Source organism: Prionailurus bengalensis, chromosome A1 (genome assembly GCF_016509475.1).
Source record: "Prionailurus bengalensis isolate Pbe53 chromosome A1, Fcat_Pben_1.1_paternal_pri, whole genome shotgun sequence".
Lineage (NCBI taxonomy): Eukaryota > Metazoa > Chordata > Mammalia > Carnivora > Felidae > Prionailurus > Prionailurus bengalensis.
The window spans coordinates 180,045,192-180,062,164 of NC_057343.1; the positions used below are offsets into that span (position 1 = coordinate 180,045,192).

At 43.7% G+C, this 16,973-nt stretch overlaps 1 protein-coding gene across 1 annotated transcript in view; it reads right to left on the minus strand.

Moving 5' to 3' along the window:
• DOCK2 (dedicator of cytokinesis 2) overlaps positions 1-16,973 on the minus strand; it is a 414,832-nt gene that overhangs the window by 26,770 nt on the left and 371,089 nt on the right. The window contains exons 35-41 of the mRNA XM_043596180.1: positions 15,349-15,505; positions 13,411-13,451; positions 9,951-10,041; positions 9,099-9,218; positions 5,617-5,706; positions 3,466-3,570; positions 1,037-1,178 (exon numbers count right to left, since the gene is read on the minus strand). Of these exons, the coding sequence (XP_043452115.1) occupies positions 1,037-1,178; positions 3,466-3,570; positions 5,617-5,706; positions 9,099-9,218; positions 9,951-10,041; positions 13,411-13,451; positions 15,349-15,505 (746 nt within the window). The remainder of the gene's footprint in view (positions 1-1,036; positions 1,179-3,465; positions 3,571-5,616; positions 5,707-9,098; positions 9,219-9,950; positions 10,042-13,410; positions 13,452-15,348; positions 15,506-16,973) is intronic.

Below are 16,973 nucleotides of genomic sequence, written 5' to 3' on the forward strand. Positions count from 1 at the left end.
TGGGCACGAGGGGAGATGGGGGGACTTACTACAGCAAACCAGGCAGTGCAGGTCTCTGCCCTCCCAGACCTTATAGTCTAGTTTATGTGGACCTTTAAAAAGCACAAAAGATAACAGATTGAGATCAAGTCTCTAAAGAAAACAGACAGGGTGTGAGATAAGAGGCTCATGGAGAGTTCAGAAAAGGCCACTTTAGATGAGTGACCAGGAAAAGCTCTTCCAGGAAGTGACACCAAGTTAAGATCTGATGGGTAAGAAAGGGGTTGGGGGAAGGGCATGGCGAGAAGAGGGAACAGAAGATTCATAGGTCCAGAGGGAACCAGCTAGGTGTGTTTAGACAACAGAAACGAGGCCAGTGTGGACAAAGAGACGTGAGAAAGGGAAAGAAGAATCCTGGGGAGGGGGCCAGGGTTCAGATGGTGAAAAACCTACTTGCCTTGATCAGGAGTTTTGATCTTATTGTAAGAGAAGTAAGGTGCCATTCCAGTTCTTGGAAGCCACTGTGTTCCTTCCCACTCAAGGCCTGTGAGCATGATTGTGCTTCCCTCTGTCTGGGCCCTTCTCCCCACCTCCTGCTAACCTTTGGCTTGTTGCTAACCTTAGACATTACCTTCCTCAAGGAAGCCTTCTCTGCCCTCCCACAGTGTCCTGCATGGCTTCCTCTTGGCATTAATCCCATTTCTACAAATACATATTTAATGGTGCAATTAGTTGTTCACTGTCTCTTTTACTTGCTAGACTATGAGCTCCCTGAAGGCAGGACCACTTTGTGAGTGTGATCATCAGTGTCTTGCACAATGATTGGCACAAAGCCAGGGCTCTATAGTATTCACTATGAGAATGAATGAATGAGTGAATTAATCAATGAGCACAACATTTAGAATCAATGAGCACAACATTAGAATGGATTCTTTGGATACCATATTAGACACTGACATTGGCACCACTGCAATGATTCTGGCAGCAGCTTCTAAGCTCTAAGGTGGGGCTCTGTGGGCCTCTGCCTGGCCCTGGCTGGGCCATTCTCCAAGGATACACTGGCCTGGGGCATTCTTCACGTCATCCCCAGGGGCAGAGGTTGTGTTCATCTTCTCTGCATTGGGGAACTGGCTCATCAGCTGCATCTGGAAATCTTCTCTTCGCTCATACTCCTTCCCTCGGTAGATGAACACTTTGTTCTGCAGAGAAATGACACCCAACAGAGATCTTAGGGCCTAGGCTTGGAAAACATGATGCAAGCAAAGCTGGGGGGCTTGTGACATGAGCACCGGCTCTGGTGACCTCCTAGAGATCTCTCCCCTTTCTGCTTCCCCACCACAGAAAAGAGAAGCTCAGCTCACAGACCTAGTTAGGTATACCATTTCTTTAAAAAGAATGATTCTAAAAGGAGAGGGGATTATGGATGCTGAGAACTTTTTCAAACTGTCCTATGTATAAGTTCCAGAACTGTTCCTCACTCAGCTTTCAGTGTGTCATACCTGGTCTTCTGTTTGCATGACCACAAAAGGTCCCTCCTGCCTTTAATGAGCCATGTAGGCTGGGCCTGCAGGGTGGAAGGTACCAGTTTTTGGGTCCTTCATCACATAGGTTCTGGCTCTAAATCCATGAAAATACATTCTTTACCCTTCTTTGACTATGTTAGCTTTCTCTAGATCAGTAGTTTTCAAATAGGAGGTGATTTTGCCTCCTAAGGGATACTGGCCATGTCTGGAAATATTTTTGGTTGTCACAACTTGGGGGAGGGGGAGCTACCGGAACCCCGTGGGTAGAAGCCCAGGATGCTACTAAATGTCCTTTAATGCACAGGACGGCCCCCTTAACAAAGAACAACCTGATCTAAAATGTCAGTAGAGCTGAGGTTGAGAAACCTTGCTCTAGATCATATCTACCATCCGTGCCACCTCTACTGGCCCAGAAGCTCTTCAGTCTAAACCCACGTCTGTCACCTCTGCATGTCAGTGCTTCCAAATCTGGGTGATTGTCAGATGGGCCTAGGAGACTTCTAGAAGTTCAGATCCATAGGCCTTGCTCTAGACCTGCTGAAATGGAATCTGTGGGAGTAAGATACAGAAATATGTGTTTTTAACAAGTTCTCCAGGGGGTTCTGATGTACAATCAGGTTTGGAAAGCCACCTCTACTCCAATGAGGAAACCCTCATTCTCTACCTCTTTTGCAGCCTGTGGTGCTTACTTTTGTGAGTCCACTCTGACTTCCCCATTGACTGGTAACAGTGAGTAACTTAGCTTCTCAACTAGACTGCAAATCAAGTAAGGTCAGAGATCAGATTTGCTGTTTCTTTTGAATGTCCCTGACTTTAGAATTGAACCTCAGGTTCACTGGATGGAGTCCTATGGGAAGGAAGCCTACAGCTGACCTAATCCAACTCTCTACATGATCAGTGAATAATCCACAAGAGCATTACTTCAGAAAGTATGCTCCAGAGGGGGGCCTGGGTGGCTCCATCAGTTATGCATCCGATTTCAGCTCAGGTCATGATCTCATAGTTCATGGGTTCGAGCCTCACATAGGGCTCTGTGCTGACAGCTTAGAGCATGGAGTCTGCTTCAGATTCTGTGTCTCCCTCTCTCTCTCTCTCTCTGCCCCTCCCCCACTTGTGCTCTGTCTCTCTCTGCCTTTCAAAAATGAATAAATGTTTAAAGAAAAAAAAAGTATGCTCCAGAGACCCTTGAAGGTCCCTAAAACCCTTTCAGGGCCTCATGAGATCAAGGAGCACGCTTCATAATAATGGTCAGTTGTTATTTGCCTTTTTCACTATCATTCTTTCAGATGTGTGGTAGAATTTTCCAGAAGCTGCATGATACGTGTAGTCTATCACTACAGACTAAATGCAGAAGAAAGTGTAAGTACCTTGCCATCCTCTCTTAATCTAAATATTAAAGAGATTTATAGAAATATATAGCAATCTCACTGTTGGCACACATTTTTTATGGGAAAATATAACTATTTTTTCATAATGATGCAAGTTATGTTAACACGTGACAGGTTAATTATTGTTATTGTTAAATAAATTGATAAATATTTTAAAATTTTCTTAGTTTTAATTTTGAATATGATAAATGTAGACAGCTAGAGTCTATCAATACAAAAGTTCACTGGAGACCTCAATAACTTTTCAGAGAGAAAAGAGATTCCTGAGCCCAAAAGGTCTGAGAACCAGAGCTCTGCAGTGCTGGCAGGGTAGCAGAAGTCTACCGGCTCTCCTTGAACACCACACTCAAGAGATGGGGAGCTCGCTACCTCATGGGGCAGCTCTGTGTATCTATAGGAACATGGGGTAGCTGAGGGTGGTGATGATGGAGGAGACTGGGCATGTGCTGGGGGTGAGGGCAGCCCTCAGATGGAGGAGAGCACATAGTCTCAGTACAAGCGGATCCCTGAAGCACAAAGTGGCGGCTGAGAGGTCCCAGGCCCCTGGCCTGGGTCTCAGTCACCCACAAACTCACCCGCAGAAAGGAGGGAAATCCCTGGCCATAGTATCCAACAGCAAAGTAGTCTGGCTTGGGCCTGAGGATTTTCATGATGTTTTCATAGAATTTTGCCTGCTGGATCTGGAAGGAGAAAACTCACAGCTTGTAACAACATAGATATGTGTATCAAAAGCACATTCAACTCAGAGAGGCCACTCTTTTTTTTAATTTTATTTTTTATTCTTTAAAATTTACATCCAAATTAGTTAGCATATAGTGCAACAATGATTTCAGGAGTAGATTCCTTAGTGCCCCTTACCCATTTAGCCCATCCCCCCCTCCCACAGTAACCCTCAGTTTGTTCTCCATATTTATGAGTCTCTTCTGTTTTGTCCCCCTCCCTGTTTTTATATTATTTTTGTTTCCCTTCCCTTATGTTCATCTGTTTTGTCTCTTAAAGTCCAGAGAGGCCACTCTTGAGAGATGATCATTATACCAGAACCAAGATGCCCACTGCACATATTTGCATATCTGTGGGTATGTCTATAATCATAATAGCAATGGCTGTATTCACCCTATACCAGGTTCCACGTTAATCACTCTACCTGCACCAGCTCATTTACTCACATCATCCTCTTAACACCCCACAAGTTTCGTATGTCTGTTTTGCAGATAAAGAAATGTTTTTCGTATCTCATAGTGCAGCTAGTAAGTATGAAGCTGAATCCAGCCAGCTGTCCAAAGCCCCCACCTCGCCATGCTGCTGTCTCCTTCGGGCACACAAGGCATGTGTTTGTGGGGGGTCTATGGATGCATAAATATCTCCAGATATATGTATCTTCCCTTGTATGTACCCTTGACGTATTTCATCAATTCTAATAGGTGTGCATTCTTCATATTTTAACATCTCTGAAAACAGTTTACATCTTACTTTACACCTGATAGCATCTTAGAATTGCTATTAGTCAGATAGAAATCATGACAAGGCACATACAAAAAAAGACTGCATCTCAGACTGATGGCATCTTAAATTTGATACAATATAGGAAATAAGTGTGCATGGACACAAGCCTGTGCAACATGGACTTGGAGAATGGGCATGCATGTACATCAACATGTGCATGAATGTGTACTGTGTGTATGTGCATGTGTGAGTACAAATGTGTACTAGGTACGTGTGTGCATGTGTGCTCATGAATGTTCACTGTGCGTATGCATGAATGTGTACTGTATGTGCATGCGTGTGTGCATAAATGTGTACCGGGTGTGTATGTGCATGTATACACATGAATGTGTACTCTGTGTGTGCACAAATGTGTACCGGATGCATGTGTGCATGTGTGCCCCCATGTTTGCAAATATCTATGTGGATGTATGTGTAGGGTAGATATAGTGTTTCTTGCTGTGACTACATATGTGTGTTTACATCATATCTTACACACAGTACAAACAGCTAACAGCCCAGCTGCTTTTAACAAGAATACTGCATTCAATACCCATCCCCCCCACAAAGAAACAATAAATCATCTCTCCATGTTTGGACTCTCATTTTATAGTTCCCTGGACAGAGCTGGACTAGCCTGTCAAAATAGGCTACCATGGGGCACTGGTGTCCTGGCTCTGAGGTGGCCAGGAAATATGTAGGAGGTGTACAAGTGGGGGGAGCAGCCCAAACGTTCTGCATTTTCTCTGCAGAGGCCACTTCCTCACCAAGCCCTGGCATCTGCAGCACAAGTAGGCTAGGCTGGCTCCCCCACTCTCCACTTACCCCCCCCCCAACCAATCACAAGCACCGAGGAGCTAATGGGGAATGGCCAGATGGGGAGCATTTTAATGTGATTTATCTGTTAATCAGAAAGCACAAATTTGCGTTTTTATTTAATTGGCTTAGTGATTTGTAGCGATTTTACTGCAAATGTAGCACAGTGTTTATTGGGTGTGCAACGGCAGCAGCAGCCCCAGTGCCAAGCAGGTACTTACTACTCCATCCGGGAAACTGTCACTAATGAGTTTTCCCAGAATGCCTTCTTCTGGAAATATTCCCAACTGGAAGGAAGGCTTTCAGCACAGCCTTACTCAGCTCAGGCCCTACGTACACTCTTTTTCTGGTGTCCTGACCCCACCTGGCCTCCTGCTTCCTCTCCCCAGCCTCTCTGGGGAGCTGAGGCCCTGGGCACCCTGTCTTACCAGGTTCTGGCTCAGGAGCTCATAGTCAAAGATCTCCATCTCGTATTGTTCCGCCAGCTCCTTGCACAGACTGATGGCTTCTTCCCACATCTATAGGAAGGTCATGGACACAAAGGTTAGGAGGTACATCCAAGCTTGCAGAACCCTTGCTGAGGAAGGAACTCAAGGCAGTTTGATTCCTGGGACTGTACTGCAAGCCTCACTCCAGCCCAGGCCCGGCCCCATGCACAGCAAGCCAGGTACTTACCAGTGAGCATGACCCTTCCTCCGCCCCACTCTAGTTTCGTGGCAAATAATGGAGCAGCCAGAGACTAGGCTAAATGCTTTATCTGCATGCTTCTTGGGTCTTCACAAACACTCTGGGAGGTGTCTAGTAACAGCTGCATTTCCCAGGTGAGAAATGGAGGTTCAGACAGGCAGAGACATTGTCCTAGGTCACATGCCTAACCAAAAGCTAGGCTAGAATGCACACCTGGGTGTGACCTGAGAATTGTCAACTATAGACCTATTGTTGTACAGTAGATCTCTAAAACTTTCTCATCTTGTGTAACTGAAACTTTATATTTGTCACTGGGGTTATTTGGAGTACATGAGTGGGGAGGGGGGCTGCACAGAGGTAGCGGTGGAGCTGAATATAACGAGAGTGATTAGAACTTTTTGTAAATAGGCATTTTCCATTTGAAAAAAAATCCTGGAAAAGCAAACCCTTTTCCTCTGCTCTGTCTTAGGCTGAATCCGATAGATCATCCTTCCATCTTAGACTGAAGGGGGTCGGGAGCCTCTGCAGAGGCGGGAGATGCAGAGTGGGCTGGAGATCTGGCAATCTCAAGGGACACCCATCACATTTCATATTCAGTTTAAAATGGGAAATGCATCTAAATGGAGAAGCTAGGGGAGGTGGGGAAGGAGAGAGGGGAGGTTGCCAAAATGTAGTGTGTGCTGTGTAGCAAAAATGCTCTCTCTGCATCCAAGCATAAAAATAAATAAAAGCAAGTGCCGAGTGGAGGAGCCACGGCTGTAAACCCGTGGACAACTTAGTGAGCAGCATAAAAATGCTTTATGTGCCAGGAGGAACCAAGTCTACAGGCCAGGCTGGGCTGGGGCTTTCTTTCTGTTCAGCCTGAACAAGAAGACGGTGGTAAAGTCCCTGGGCTGGGTCAGGGGACTTTTTGGCTCATGTGGAGATCTTTGCAAACTCTGTACCATAATCTGCCAGAAATGCCCTCACCAATGTGTTAAGAGACCACTAATGGGCCAGGGAGGGAGTCAGATATCTAGGATTTCCTCCTGAGTCTGCGTGTATGGCCACCAGGACCTCTGACAGTCACTGATCCCTCTAAATCTCATACATTGATTATTGAGTACCAGCTGGCTTCTAGGCATGGTATGGTATACAGTGATGGAATAGGCATAAATATGGGCAAGACAGTCTCTCCTGTCATGAAATGTACGTGGGTAAAGCATACACATAAATAGATGCAAGAATTGGGTTTTGAGGGATGTAGAGGAGTCCACAAAATATTGACAGATGGACTTGCAAAGTAGAAGGCTATTGTGTGTGTCTGGAGCAATAAATCTACATGAGGGAAGGTACGGAGAGAGGAGGTTAAAGGGATGCTCAAGAGTTTGGGCTTCATTCTGGAAGTTTCCACAGCAGTGGCTATTGAAGTGAGCTGTACCCATCTGCTCTCTCCTCTCTGCTCCCAAAGTACCTGGGCACTACTTTTCTCTCCCTCATTCTCCATTATTGCACAACACCAAAGGGTAATATGCAAAGAAGATCATGATTGGTTTGTCTGTTTTGCCAACTAGATGATAAGGTCCTTGAGATGAGGGATGGCATCTTTTTCCTCTCTGTTCAGCATAGGGTGAGTTGAACTGGATACATGGCAGAAGACAAAGCTCAACATGTCCTGTTGGGGCTTTCACACCGTGATGCACTGAATCAGCTGTAAACAAATAGTAAGCTCTGACTTGATGTCAGCAGGGCAGGAGGTTTCAGCAACGGCAGACTCACTGCCCTCAAGAGGCTTATAATTGTAAATTATAAAAACAGTGGTCTCCAACTGCTCAACTCCTGGGAATTTATAAGCCCTTCCACAGACATTACCTCATTCTGTCTTTCCAGGGAAGGTGGGGAGATCAGGCTAAGGCAGATACAATGAACTGCAGTGACAGAACAGATCAAAATTAAGTCCACTAAATTATGTCCAGATGAATAGTAAGAGGTCTTGTAATTCAGAGGAGAGGCAAAGCTGTCGGTAAGCTGGAGGACTCAAAAAAGGTTTGATGGAGGAAGTGGCCAATCAACTGGGGCCTTGAAGGCAGAGTAGGGTAATGATGACAGTTAAAATTTAAGAAAATATGACTATGTACCAGGTCCTATGTTAGGTGTTCTACCTGCATTCTCTTACATAATTTTCACAATACAACTAGGAAGTAGGTACTATTAGTATCATTATTTTGGATGGGAATTGGAGTGTCTAAGAGGTCAAGGGAACTGTAGGTGACAGAGGAGCAACGTTTGAAACCAGGCTGACTCCAGAGCCTAAGCACTTAGCCACATGTCACATCTCCTACAGGATGAATGGTTGCATTTGGGTTGGTGCTTCTTGAAGGTCCACTGGGGACTGGAGGATGAGTATCAGTTGGTCTGGTTAATCTTCTCCCAACCAAACATTTTGTCCTTGTTGTTTAAAGATCAATGGCGTCACCCTGTCATTCATTCATGTAATTCATTCACTTATTCAACATATATTTATTTGTCCCTGCATGCCAGGCTCTGCACTAACCACTGGACATTCAGCAGTGGACATGTCTTTGTGTTTGTGGCATTCTAAAATGACAAGCCAAACAATGAATGTAAAAACAAAATGAACAAGGTGATGTCTGATAGTGACAAGTGCTTTGAAGAGGCAATAAAGGTGACTCGGGGCAGGGGCGCTGTTTTGCCTAGGTTGGTCAGGGAAGGTGTCCTTGAGGACATCTGAGCAAAGCTCTGAGCTCTGAGAGGGAGTCTTCCATGGAAACCTATGGAGGAAAAATGTTCGAAGATGGGAAAAGCAAGTGCAAAGACGCTGATGTGGAAAAGAATTTGGCATACAGCATGGGGGCAAGAGGGAGCTGGCAGGGATGAAACAAGAGAAGCGGTCAGAAGACAGCTCATGTGAGGCCTCACAGGTCACAGACAGGATTGTGTACTCTTTCTGGTGGAATGTGGGAGCCATTTCCTGTACAGAGGATGATCTGCTGGAGGCACTAGAGGGAGCAGGCAGATTTCTCAGAACCCATTGAGTATCCAAGTGAACAATGAGGAGGCCCTGAATGGAGGTGGTGAGAAGGTGGAGCAAAGTGACCAGACTCAGAATTGGGAGGGAGAGCTGACCAGACGTGCAGATGGATGGGGTGCAGAGTATGGGAAGGAACCACCCTTCCCCATAGCCACGATCTCCACAGAGAGAGGGAGGACAGGGGTAAATTACCTTTCCTTTGTCAAAGTAGCCTATGATGATCTCATAGAGCGTCTCCTTCAGCTGCCGGTGAGTCTGGGGGTGCTGCTGGCCTGTCTGCATGACCTGCGATGTGCACTGCTCATCTGACCACTAAGGACAAGAGATACACCAAATCACCCGGGGCTGAGAGGGAGCCAAGGGGAGGTCTCTTCCCTACTTATGAGGAGCAGGAGGAAGCTCTGCACACATGTCTGTCAGCTGGCCTGTCACCCTGGGTGTGAATGGTCAGTCAGGGAGAGGCTGGTCTGTGGTTTCCATTGGGTAGTGTCTCCTGATTTTTGCCAATTGTGCCTTTTGGACTGTCTATTGGCTCATGTGTGTGGTTTGTAGGGATTTTCCTGGAACCCCTATAAGACATAAGCCCAGCTTTTCAAAAAGCCAAAGGAAATCCTTCAGAACTCTGTCCAGCTACAACACTGTTTTCAAGAGAAAGAAAACAGCTCACTTGGCATGCTAATGATTTATAGGTGATGTTTGAATGTTATATAAAACTGTAAAACATGTCTCAGGGGGGTTATTGTTGTTGCTAAATGTGAAAGTCACTTGAAACCTTATGTGACCAGGAAAAGTAGTGCAGAACAGTAACTGGCCAAGTCAAGAGTTTGGGGACATAGCAAAACAAAATTTATTGGGCTAATTATTTTCCTTTTCCTTTTCTGTTTCCTTTTCCTTTCCTTTTCTTTCTTCCCTTCCCTTCCCTTCCTTTCCCTTCCCTTCCCTTCCTCTTTCTCTCTTTCTTCCCCCTGCTCCTTAACTCTTTAACTTGCTGTGAGGGCCACATAGAGATCCTAACACAAATCACCTTTATTGGAAGGACAGTACCTTGAGAAGCCAGGTGTGGAGAAGGAGTGTGTAGGCAGCCTCTGTGTAATTATCACAATCCAGGTGAAGATCGCGGAGTTTGTACAAGTACCTGTTTGGGGGAAATATGCTAGGTTACCAGGGTCAGTGATAAGGAGGCCGGACATAGGGCCAAGTAGGAGTCAGACAGAACAACTAGGCACCTCTTGGGATCACAGAGGAATCCTCCATTGCTGATAACCAGCTCCACCCTGCATGGGTGACAACAGCAGCTGTTACTGTTTATGGGACATCTAGTGTGTGACAGGTACCAGGCTAGGTATTTTGAATGCCTTAGATCATTTAATCCACATGGCAACCTTGTGAGATGGGTTCATTGAGAAAAGTATGGTTTGGAGAAGTGTGAAGTATCATCCCAGCTGGTATTCAACTTGATACTAAAGAATTCTGGCCAATGCAACATGACAAATAAGAAAGGTGAAATGAATAACTCATCACAAGTCTTGTGCTAATAATTGGAAGAGCTGGAACATGATCCCAGGCTAATTGTCTCCACAGCTCATGCTCTGAACATTGTACCATTCCAGGAGAATGAACAAGCCACAGCACTATAAAGGACAGCTCTTCAGTGGGCTCTTGGTATAAAAGAAGTGCATTTTCTGGTAAGAGAAGGAAGTGGACCAGGGTCTCAAGATTAGATATTCATATGGAGACCTTGAGCAGCCAGTAAGGAGAATATACTATTCAACCAAAACCACATTCCTACCTTCTCTCCCTTTACAATGTGTGGTTCCAGTTCTGAACCCTGGGATGACTGCATTGTAAAAATACAGTTGTGAGCTATGTTGGGAAGAGAGATCTTTGGTACTATGAGAACAGGACTCATCTAGGTAGGGAGAGAAGGGATTTCTAGAGAAGTTCCTATGGCATGACAGTTGAGCAAGGATCTAAAAGTGAGGGGATGAATGAGGGATGAAGATCCCAGGTAGAAAGATTTGCCTATTCATTCATCTAACAAATGGGTATTTCAGATATTAGTTCATCCTCCCAGTCAACCTTTTATAGACAAGAAAACTGAGATTTATGTTAAAGTACACAGAGCAAGAAATAGGTAGAACCAGGTTTAACCATCAGCAATTTCTGCCTCTATAGTCATGGCCATTCCACTCCCCTCCCTTTTTACCTTTTCTCTCATCAGTCAGTTATCAGTGAAATTATATGGGGCTTGCATGCTGGGAGTGTTGAGCTTGTGGTCTACCTTTAGAAGCCCCTATGTGCATGGCTGAATCCTACTTTATCTCCTCCTGCCCATCCTTCATCCTTTAGATCCTTAGATGGCTGGGTCCAAAAACCTTAGAGCATTCAGAAGACAGATTTACTCCTTTACTGGCCAAGGCACCCTCTCTTCTCCTTTGTCAGCTCAAGGGTTTGGTGATCTACTGCAGAGCCCAAAGGAAAACACCCTAATGGGCCTGACCAGGGATTCAAACCCAGGTACCTACATAGGCCAGATGCACAGCTTGAGTGATGTAGGCAGGGTGAAGTCTGCCTACAAGGGGGAATGGGGACAATGTCATGACTAGAGTACCTCAGATTTGTCAGGACAGGAGGAGGGCCCAGTGTTGCCATACCTTCTGAGTTTTTAGAAGAGGGAAATTTTTATTTTATTTATTTTATTATATTTTACTTTTTAAGCTTATTTATTTTGAGGGGGGGTATAGAGAGAGGGGTACAGAGAGAATCTTAAGCAGGCTCTGTGCTGCCAGTCCAAGGCTCAATGTGGAGCTTGAACTCATGAACCATGAGATCTTGACCTGAGCTGAGATCAAGAATTGGACACTCAACTAACTGAGCCACCCAGGCACCCCGGGGAATTTTTATTTTTTTGTAAAATCTCTAGATTTCCAAATTTTGGCAACCAATTAAAAAATGTTTTTAAATACTGTGCCTGCCAAACAGAACAGGTTTTCAGACTATATCCTGTTACATTGTTTGGTTTAGGCAAATGCGGTTTTCCTAGATTACAACAGAACTCAAATCTCCAGAGCTTATGGAGATCTGGGGCTTACCATCTGTGTTGCTAAAATGGGAAGGAGAGAAAAGAGGTTGGAAGGATGGATCCATGTGCTAGACACTTTACCTATAGCATCTCATTTAATCCTCAAAACAGAAGGTAGAATGGAAACATTCTATAAAGGGAAACCTCAACCCAGAGAGACTGAGGGATCTTATACAGACTCGCCAAGAAGACAAGGTGAAAACCCCAGGCCCTTTGGACTCCAAAGCTTTGCACTACTATAATAAGTCATGTCTGGTGATGTTATAAATACTGTCTCAGCTTAGGACAGCCTATGGAATTATCTCTTATCCAAATGATAGTTCCTATTCCTGGAATAATGCTAAACTAAGTACCTAAAAATATCTGCAATAATAGCAGAGTAGGTTCAGGCTTGGAGTCTCTGGCATTTGACAGAATGGGTCAAAAGACTTGAAAACGCTTGTTAACCTTCTGGCCAATTTCTCTTTGTGGCTCTTGTCTCATAAGGATATGAGCAAGCTATAACTTGGACACATAAGATATATGTCCAAGAATTTTGTCGTTGTGCTATGTATGATAGGAAAAAGTTGGAAACAACCTAAATGTTCAACAATATAGGATTGGCTATATAAATTATGGTATATTCTGGAAAGAAAATTTTATAGTTTCATTAAAATGATGTTGAAATTCATCTGTTGACATGGAATTCTTGTCAAGCAAAGAATAAATTATGAGCAATATGATCTCATTTTTGTAAAAAATATGCAGGCATAGAATTCCATCTCTATATAAATATAAAAGGGTCTGAGAATATGTATGGATTATGAGAGTTTATTTCACTTTTTTTTGGTCTATACTTTATGAGTTGTTTGTTGCTGTTGTTTTGATAGTAAGTATGCATTATTTTTGTAAAGAGTAAAAATAGCAATACAAAAAATTTGGAGAAAAGAATATGAGATTCTGAGAAAAAAATGCCCTCCCCCCAAAAAAAACCCTTCATGATATATTCAAATAAATGTCTTTTAAATGCCTACAAGAAAATAGGTTATCATGCATCTTGGTATTTTTTTTCCTGTGCAGTTGGGCTGGCCAATGGTCTAACTACATGCTTCATAAACCCTAGAATTGGGCCCCATATGCTAACCCTTCAACAAATGCAGATATAATTCACCAGCTCGATCCATAAGATGGGTTAAGGAAACTATGGTCTGTGGATACAACAAAACAGCATGGCAGGTTGTAGAACTCCAAGTGGCGTGGGGGGCTGCTTAGGAGAATGAAAAGAGTTGAATCTGGAGAGATTGATAGGAATCAGAATACACAGGGACCTAGCATCAAGAAGGTAAGTTTAAATTCCATCCTGAAGGCAGCAGGGAGCCATTGATGGATACTGAGCAGGAGAATGATACAGCAGATCTGAATTTTAGAAAACAAAAATCTTACCTTATGTACATCTCTTCCCGATTGTTATCTTTGTAGAAATTCTAGGTAGTGGAGGAAAAACAGTGGTGAGTGTTTTTCTTTGCAGAGTGGCAGGAGTAGAGGGAGTAGTGATGGAGACGTAGGGAAGACTGCTCTCTACTATCTGGGATCTCTGAGATGGGAGCCTGGAACTTACTTTTTTGAATGCATCAAACACCCTTTCTAGGAGATTCTACCTTGAAAGCCACTCCCCTGATCCTTAGGCTATAAAGGGACAGAGGGGGTACCTCAGCCATCACATGTCAGGGTGCAGATGGGCTATCTGCTGCACTGAGAGGTGGGTTGTCAGGATTGCGGCAGCCCAGCTTGATTTTACAAGCTCAGACCCATTACTCAGAAGGAGTTGGTTGTTCTCAAAATAATAGCAGTAATCAGAGTTCTAGGAATAGTAACAGATTTCAGGGATAATAACGGATCACAACTCCTGATAGTACAGTGGTATGAGGAGTTACGATGAGACTCCACAGGCAAAGACATTTAAACTTGGCAATACCTGGGAAGCTCGACTCAAGCTCAGGGATCATTTAGACCAGTAGTGGTCCTGGGCTCTACCACCAGATATCCTAATCTTGTGCATTTGTAAATGAGCCCTTAAAAATTTTGAGCCAGGAGGTCATGATCTGACCCATGAGCTATACTTTGAGAAAACCCTGGTTTAACTCAATGTACCCATGTGTACCTGAGGCTCAGAGGGAGGAAGGTGATGTTCCAGGTGTTCCAGGGTACACAGTGGTTGGCAGAGACACCCGAGGCCTCAGCTCCTCTGACACCCTCCCCCCATCCTCTTTCTTGATGCCGTGTTTACACCCCACCAAAAGCTAGCAGGGTCTAATTGCTTGTGGATCTACCTGTCCCAAGGTCAGAGTCTGACTGTTGAAGGTCATTTTCTTCAACTCACTTCTGCCTCTCCATAGAGACAAATTGCTAAACTCCTGGAAAACCCCTCTTCCTGCTCTTTATGTAAATTGGGCCTGGTGGAATTATTAGCAATGAATTCCTTTCTGCTGTAATCAGGATATTTTAACTCCCCTTAGCATTTCAGAAAATCAATGGCAATATCTGGGCTATTAAAAAGAGAGCCCACTTAGGTTAACAGAGGCCACACAAAAGAACTATGGGACAGGATTTGTATTTTTGGAGCATTGAGCATGGTGGGGGGGGGGGTTGATATGATGGATGCTACATGGTCTTTTGGCCAGCTTCATTCATTTAAACCACTTTAGGGTGGGCTGATGTGGTGGTGTGGGGCGTTGCGGCTGATTCTACCTCTCATGACTGTACCACAGGACATGTGAACGGAGACTGTTCAGGAGACGGCTCTTGGCAGGTCATGCAGTATAGGGGTTAAGAGCCTGCACGTGAGATTAGCTGTTCTGGCCCATACTAATTTGCTGTAAATTCTGGTTATTAGATTATTCTGTAAGAGAAGGAAACTAACATGTAGGAAGCATTTAACCATGGCCCCAGGATGAATAACCTAAGAAATAGGTACTACTACTTTCTCTATGGAATGGATAAACCAACTAAGCCTTCAAAAAACTTCCTTGACTTGTCTATTCTATTAGTTATCAGAGACAGGAGAACCTATGGGCTATGAAACTCCAAAGCTCATACTCTTAACCCCTTTTTACTGCCACTTTCCTTCCATGTGATGTGTTAAATACTAAAGAAAACACTCATTCCCATTTCATATATGAGGGAACTGAGACATGGAATGGTGCAGTTATTGGTCTCAAGACACAGAGCTAGCAGATGGCAGAGCAGGGATTCAATTCCACTTTTGTCTGCTTTCTGAAGCCCTTAGCACTACTTCCCTATCAAGAGCACAGTGAAACCCCAAACCAGGCCTGCCCCCAGGACTTGATGGGACCTTGGGGAGAGGTGGCTGACCCCACATACCAGCAGATTCACAGTGCAGCTCATGCGGTTGTCTTTGCTCTCGTCGGTCATCACACCCCGGTAATCGAGCAGCTTCTCCAGGAGGCCTTTGACCAGGTTCACAAAGTTTTCCACTGACTTGAAAATAGTCGGGTGCTCTGCAGCACATTCCATCAGGCTGTGGGCAGAGATGGCAGGGCAGTGAGCTCATGGCCAGAGGAGAAAGAGTGTGTTGAGGGGTGGGGGGGGGGCGTCACGAATGAATCAGTGAGTCTAAGTTGCCCTGGTTCATGTGTTGGCTCATTTTGCTCATTTATTCAATCATGTATTCATTTATATACTTAATTGTCTATACAGTTTAGCAAGCATTTAATTTTTTTTGCCCACCATCAGAATGGGAAAAAAATGTCCAATGTGGGCAGCTGTCCAAAAAAATAGTGACTTCTACACATGGGGAAATAGTCACTTCTACACATCCACATTGGGAGTGAATCAGTACCACCCTTTGTGTGGCAATTTCCACAATATCTATCAAAATTGTAAAACGTACATAACCTCTGGCCCAACAATTCTACTTCAGTGAACCTATTCTACAGAAATATTCCCAGAAGCATGCAAGGATTTATGATACTTACAAATTGTGTCTATAGTGAAATAGTTGAAACTATCTTAAATGTCTATCAGTAGGCAAATGGTTAATAAATTAAAGCATATTTACAAAATGTACTTCTATGAAGATACTATAAAGTATGAGAAATCAATATGCTTTGACACAAAAAGCTCTATAAAATGTACAGATCAGTGAGTAAAGTTTCAGAACAATATTTGTTTTTTATTTAACCAACTCACATAGAACCTACCATGTCCCAGGCATTATTCCAAATGTCTCACAAATGTTAACTCACCTAATCTCCCATCATAGTCTGATGAGAAAGGATGTTTGCAGATAGGGAAACTAAGGCACAGAGAGGCCAACTAACTTGTACAAGGTCACACAAGTTGTTAAATATCAATATTCTGGCTCTGGCATTTGTGAGTGGAAGTGCATGTCTGCATCATGTGTTTCTGTGTGCTTATAAATGTGCCAAATATGGCCCGGAAGGATAAACACCAAACTCTTAAAGGTGGTTTCTTCTGATAAGCAGTCTAGGTGGGGGAATAGAGAAGAGAGTATTCATTTTTTAAATTTAAATGTGCATATATTATTTGAAAATTCTACATTTTGTTATAATATTAATATTCTAAATTTTAAAAGCAAAAATTAAAAAAAATGTGACATTACTTAAGCATCTATTAGTTGCTAGGCAATATGATAGGCATTGTGTGGGGTGGGGATGGAGAGAAAGATAAAATAAAAAAAGAAATATAAAAAAAAAGCCTACTTTCAGGAGGCCCACAGGCTAGGCAAGGAGAGACAGATGGATTAAAATTTTGATTAATGACTACTTTTTATTAATCACTTATTTTGTACCAGACACTGTACTAATCATTTTTTCTTTTTCTTTTTTTTCTAATTTTTTTATTCTAATCACTTTTTCTTAAGAAATCATCATAATAGGGGTGCCTGGGTGGCTCAGTCAGTTAAATGTCCAACTTTGACTCAGGTCATGATCTCATGGGTCATGAGTTCGAGCCCAGTGCTGGGC